The 6,194-nt window shown below is 35.4% G+C and overlaps 1 protein-coding gene across 1 annotated transcript in view; it reads left to right on the top strand.

Annotated features, from left to right (window-relative positions):
• The first annotated feature begins 274 nt into the window (after positions 1-274).
• Positions 275-6,194, top strand: part of PRKD3 (protein kinase D3) — a 71,725-nt gene continuing 65,805 nt past the window's right edge. The window contains exon 1 of the mRNA XM_011935974.1: positions 275-1,086. Within this exon, the coding sequence (XP_011791364.1) occupies positions 799-1,086 (288 nt within the window). The 5' untranslated portion in view covers positions 275-798. The remainder of the gene's footprint in view (positions 1,087-6,194) is intronic.

The raw sequence follows: 6,194 nt of genomic DNA on the forward strand, positions 1-6,194 counted from the left end.
TAAGCATATGACCAAAAATTGTCATTTAAAAAAGTTATATTCTTATTTTTAAATTAATGTCAAATGAATATAAAGTGTTAAAAACCTTTAAAATATTTCATTCCAGGCTGACTGTGTATCAGAAAGCATCAACTTTTCTCGATGGACCCATTCATCTAATGAAATATGCCTATACTATTTTAAAAAGCTTTGTACTTCATCATAGAAAAGTTCATACCCCCAGATGAAAATGAGGACATTTGAGAAGATGATTTAAGGTGTGGACATTTGAGAAGGTGATTTAAGGTGTGGACATTTGAGAAGGTGTCCTATCAAATTAGTAAACCAAAGGAAAATTACGGAATAGATTAATCCAAAACACTTACTGTTTTTTAAACGAAGAATATTTCATCTTGACAGAAAAACTTTTATTCAATATGTATTTCCTGAAATTAAAGAGACAAGAACAGACTGAAAGGAAAATAGATTCGTAAATAAGCTACGTCAGCTCTATCCTGCTGAGGATAGCTCAGTGATGTTAAATCCTATACAAATCCCTGGTTGTCTTCCTACAGACAAGACTGTTTTTTGATGGGACTGGTATTTAGAGAAATAGGACCTGTTGGGCATTCAACTCCTTGATAAAACTTGTAAGTATTGGCATGAGTGGCTTAAAAGAGGAAATAAAGAAGTTTTCAACTAAATCCAAAAGTGCAGTCATTTTCTTTACTGCTGTTATTTTAAAAACTTCATAACCATTGAAAAAGAATCGACAACTATAAGAATCGACAACTATTTTAAAAGATTAAAGAAAGGCAGATGTCTGCAAATAATTCCCCTCCATCAGCCCAGAAGTCTGTCTTACCTGCAGCTATTCCTGCTGTGCTTCCAACTGCTTCTCCGTGTTCAAGTCCTAAGACGGGACTCTCTGCCCGACTCTCTAATGGAAGCTTCAGTGCACCATCACTCACCAACTCCAGAGGCTCAGTGCATACAGTTTCATTTCTACTGCAAATTGGCCTCACACGGGAGAGTGTTACCATTGAAGCCCAGGAACTGTCTTTGTCTGCTGTCAAGGATCTTGTGTGCTCCATTGTTTATCAAAAGGTACTGTACATGCTGTTGTCAGTAGTAAATAATATTGTTACTGATGCTTTTCTATAAATTATACATGTACCAGTGAGTTAAGACATACTGATCCATGGATAGTTTATTCTGTGCATTTTTGGAAGAGTTCTAATGGCCTCTGAGGCTAAAGTCTGAAATTTCAGAGTCTAGCTAATTGGAACATATATCCCAGATTTAAAATACATTTATTTGGCTGGATGCAGTGGCTCACGCCTGTAATCCCAGCACATTGGGAGGCTGAGGCAGGCAGATCACCTGAGGTCAGGAGTTCGAGACCAACCTGGCCACCATGTTGAAACCCCGTCTCTACTAAACCCGGTCTCTACAGGTGGTGGCAGGCACCTGTAATCCCAGCTACTCATGAGGCTGAGACAGGAGAATCGTGGGGAGTGGAGGTTGCGGTGAGCTGAGATGAGATAGTGCCACTGCACTCCAGCCTGGCACGGCGACAGAGTGAGACTGTCTGAAAACATAAAATAAAATACATTTATTCTAGCTTTGAAGAATCACTCTTCTGTTTGTCTCTTCAGAGCAGGAAAATCGTATAGAGTCAAGGCGGCATGAGAAATCTCATTTGTTTTCAGAGAAAACAGGAGGTAGAGGGCACAAGGCCCCCTGGGACACAGTAGCTAGCTGCTGAGTCCCATGTCCATACCTTGTTATCTCTAAGTACCGTGTGTTCTGGCCTCTCTCTTTTTTTTATCCATTTCCTTCTCTTTAGATCTTGATTATTTTTCAGGACGTTCAGAATCTTCCTAAACTGCCATTTAATATAGGACCATGCTTGCTCTCTGTCTTTTAAAAAATAGGTAAATTAATTTTGAATATACGACAAAATATTTGAAAATTCAGGGTGGTTTTATGTTGTTTCTCATTCATCCTCCTTCACTGTACCATGCCATTTTCTTAAGGAACTTTAGCTAAATATCTTTAATAATCCCGATTTGATGGATGAGGTTAGTATGTTTTCTGTGTTACCAAAACAGTTCATATGGGTTGTGTGAATTGGTTATATTTTATTTTTAGTAGATTTTACTGGATTTTCAAGCATGTTTCAGATTTGTTTCAAACAAATTGTAAACTTTCTATTTGCAAAAATCATCTCTCTGGGAATTGAGGCTCTTCATCTTACTGTTTTTGTTTCAATTCTTTATGCTTTATATAGTTTATCATTCATTATCTTCTGATGTAAAGTAATTACCAATCCAAAAAATGTTATACAGTTTGTGAAAACGACCTGTGCTGCCTTTGTTTTAACAATGACTTATAAATGTGGCTTAAGTTATTCCTAAGTAAGAATAACTTTACTTCTGTAGACCTGTAGAACCTTGTATCCTTCCGTATCTTTGCTTTTAGTTTCCCTTTCATTATCCTTTAAAGAGTTTTTTTCAAATACTTTTGCAACTAGATTGTAATTTTTTTATTTAAAGATAATATTTAAACTTAAATACATATTTGTAACTTAAATATAATGTTCCCTTTTTATTTGAAACCATAGAAACTCATAACCAGTGTTTTGATGAGTCTCTATGATGTAGTTTTCAATCTTTGGAAATTTCATTTACTGATTTTTTGCACAGTTTTTTAATTGAGAAAAAATTGTATATATTTATTAAGTACAATATGTTATTTTGAAATATGTATATGTGGTGTAATGGCTAAATTGAGCTAATTGATTTACTTCTACAGAGGCTTACCAATTTTCTGCAGGATTATTCTAGAATCAGTGTTACTTCATTAATACAAATGTGAGGAGAGGGTCAGTGGGTGAAATTCTTGGAGAACTAGATTAAAAATCTTGATCTGTGAGCAACTAGCATGATGTCAAGGAAATAGGATATAGCTTAAAAAGGATAATTCAGTGTAAACTTTATACAAATATAAAATAGTTACTGATTGTGGATATAGCAGCATAAAATCGATATAGTAAACTGAATTTTATTGTAGTAAAGTGAATTTTCCAATGACTCTTGCAGGGGAATCATTTTTCCTCAAGAGGAACTCTCCCCATTCTCTCGTGTCTTCTAGTCTTGTTGAGTGCAGTTTTCTATAAATGTCAGTTGGGTCAATTAGTCGATAGTGTTCAAATCTTCTGTATCTTTATTGACTTCTTTCTACTTTCTCTTATCTTTTCTTGAGAAAGGACTGTTGAAATCTCCCAACTATAATTGTAGATATGTCTGTTTCTCCTTTCAGTTTTATCAGTTTTTTTCTTGGATTTTTTGAAGCTCTCATTATTTGCAAACACATTTGGGACTTTTACAGCCTTTGATGTATTGATCCCTTTTTCAATATAATTTTTCAAGATCTTGTTCTGAAGCTTACAGATGCTCCTTGGCTTACAATGGGGTTATGTCCTGATAAACCCATGGCAAGTTGGAAATACTAAGTTGAAGGTGTATTCTGATTTATGATATTTTCAATCTGCTGTAAGTTTATCCCATTGTAAGTTGAGGAGCTCCCTGAACGTGTATCCCTTTTGCACCATTGTAAAGTTGAAAACTTGTATGTCAAATCATCTTAAGTGAGGGACTAATACTTGGTGTTAATCATTCTTTTCATAAAAAATTAGTATTTGCATTGTGGTATCTTTTCACATGCTTCACTTATGACCTCTCTGTTTTCCTATGTAAAGTAGGATTTTTGTAGTTTGTATGTATTAATAGTTGGGTATGCTTTTTAGATTCACTCTGTCAACTTCTGCTTTTTAAGTGTTTAGACCATTTCTATTTAATACTGTTATCCATATAGAAAACATGTGTTTAAATAGATTGTTTGGCTGTTTTCTATTTGTCCCTTCTGTCTTAGGTCCTTTTCTGCCTTCTTTTGAATTATGTTATATAATTCCATAGTACCTCCACTGCTGCTTAATTATACTCTTTACAGTGTTTTGTTTTGTTTTTTTTTCCCGTCAGTTCCTCCAATGCAGGGGTCAGGGGTCAGCAATCTATATCCATAGTCCAAATCTGGCCCACCCCTGTTGTCTGTCAATAGAGTTTTATTGGAACCCAAGGTGCTCAATCCTTTGTATCTTGTCTGTGGCTGCTTTCATTTAGCAGCAGCAGAGTTGAGTAGCTGTGACAGAGACCATATGGCCCACCAAGCCTAAAATACTACTGTTTGGCCTTTTGCAGAAAATGTTTGCAAATCCCTGCTCTAGTTTATATAATATGCATCTTATCAGAGTATCTTCAAACAATATCATACGACTTTATAATGTAATATATACCTTGGAACAGTATATTTCTGTTTTCTTCCTGTCATTTTTATATTTTATTTCTGCATGCAGTCAATTCTTGTTATTCATAGTAGTTATATTCTGTAAAGTCACTGAGAACGCCGAATTAGCTGATAGTGAACCATTGCTCCTAGTAGGACCTAGTGGAACCTTTATTCCTAGTGGGAGGATAGGTTCCTGCAAGCCTCTGGTCACAACATTTTCGTCAACCAGTAAATACATAACCTTGTTTTATGGGTTTCTGTTTGAAGACACTTCATTTAATATATATAGTTGATTCATTAACATTGTACTCACAGCTAACAGTGGTATTACTCATACTTGAATGAAACTTACTGTCCCTGTAAGGGACATTATAAACTTTTTGCACTTGAGAACACTAGACAGTGCTTCAGCACTGTGCTTGGGAGCTGTTTTAAACAGAAGACTCACTAACAAAAGATGAAAAAAATGCAGAAAACATGGCACTAAATAGACTGTGAAAAGGACTCTTATTTACACTATAAGAGCTGAAACAAGAAGGCAGAGCTAAAACAAGACTTTCACTTGAAGTATGTAGTATGATAGAAAAGCTGTATTTGCCTCTGAGCTGTGCCATGACAACATCTGAAATAATACATTGTTTTAAATTTTTTTCACTCCCAGCCTACTGAACCAAGCTCCTTGTCAAATATTTCCATGATTCAGTAATTTTTGTTGAAATACTAAGTTGGTTATAATCAAACGAACAAACTCATAACATATATTTTGACAAATGCAGGTTTTATTTCTGTGTTTGTGTCTATTTTTTCCCAACAAAATCTTAATCCAGTCTGCTTTTGAACAGTCCACAAGATTTTCTGATTATCATTGAGCATTTTCTGGTTAGCTTTTTAAAAAATTATAGGCAAAAGGTTCAAAGCTTGTTTTGTCATATTTATGAAAAAAAAACCAAACAAACCTAATTTTAAAAAATCTTTTACCATAGGCCACATGTTACAAGGATCAGGATGTTTATAAACTCCATGCATGTGGTTGCAAGGTTATATGCATTTTAAATGTGGACTTGATTTGTAACAGTGATTTTCAACCCAGGCTGCACTAGAGAGTAACTAGGAGGTTAAACTGGTCCTTCCTAGACCAATTAAATCAGGTCCTTTGGGAGTGGAGCGTCTGTTTAAGAGTTCTGTCTGTGATTCTAATGAGAGCCACAGTCTAGAACCTCTAGTCTAATGGAAATTTAATAAGCCTAAGGACCAGATAAGTAACAATCTGAAGATAAATTTTTTTCAAATATTGAAATAGTATGTTTTGTCCTATGAGTGCCATCTCATTTTCCATATACTGAAAATATACTTTAAAAAAAATCTTATAATTAAAATTTCAGAGAGGTCTGTAGCTGATTATAGACTAATGCGATAATTGCAAATCCTAGATAGATTTTCATTCTCCCTGGTGGCAGTTTGCAAAAAGCTAAATAGTGTTATACATTTTCCTACACCTGGGTGCCATTATCTGTTATGGCTTTGCTTCAGCTGAACAAATATTTATGGTGCACTACTCCTCAGTCACAGTGCTAGATAACTGTGGAAGCTCCCAAGATGAAACACAAATTCCCTGCCCCTGTGATTTATGCTCTAGAAAAGATGATGAGCAAATGTCAAATTGCCCTAATATAGGGTAGATGTAAGTCCTGAAATAAAGGTACAATATGATAAAATGACTCAGGCAGGAGAACTATAACCTTTTTGGAACTATGAAAGCATGTTTTCTTTCTTTTTTTTTTAAGACGGAGTCTCGCTCTGTCGCCCAGGCTGGAGGGCAGTGGCCGATTCTCAGCTCACTGCAAGCTCCGCCTCCCGGGTTTACG

Source organism: Colobus angolensis, unplaced genomic scaffold, assembly GCF_000951035.1.
Source record: "Colobus angolensis palliatus isolate OR3802 unplaced genomic scaffold, Cang.pa_1.0 Scaffold15, whole genome shotgun sequence".
In the NCBI taxonomy this organism is placed as follows: domain Eukaryota; kingdom Metazoa; phylum Chordata; class Mammalia; order Primates; family Cercopithecidae; genus Colobus; species Colobus angolensis.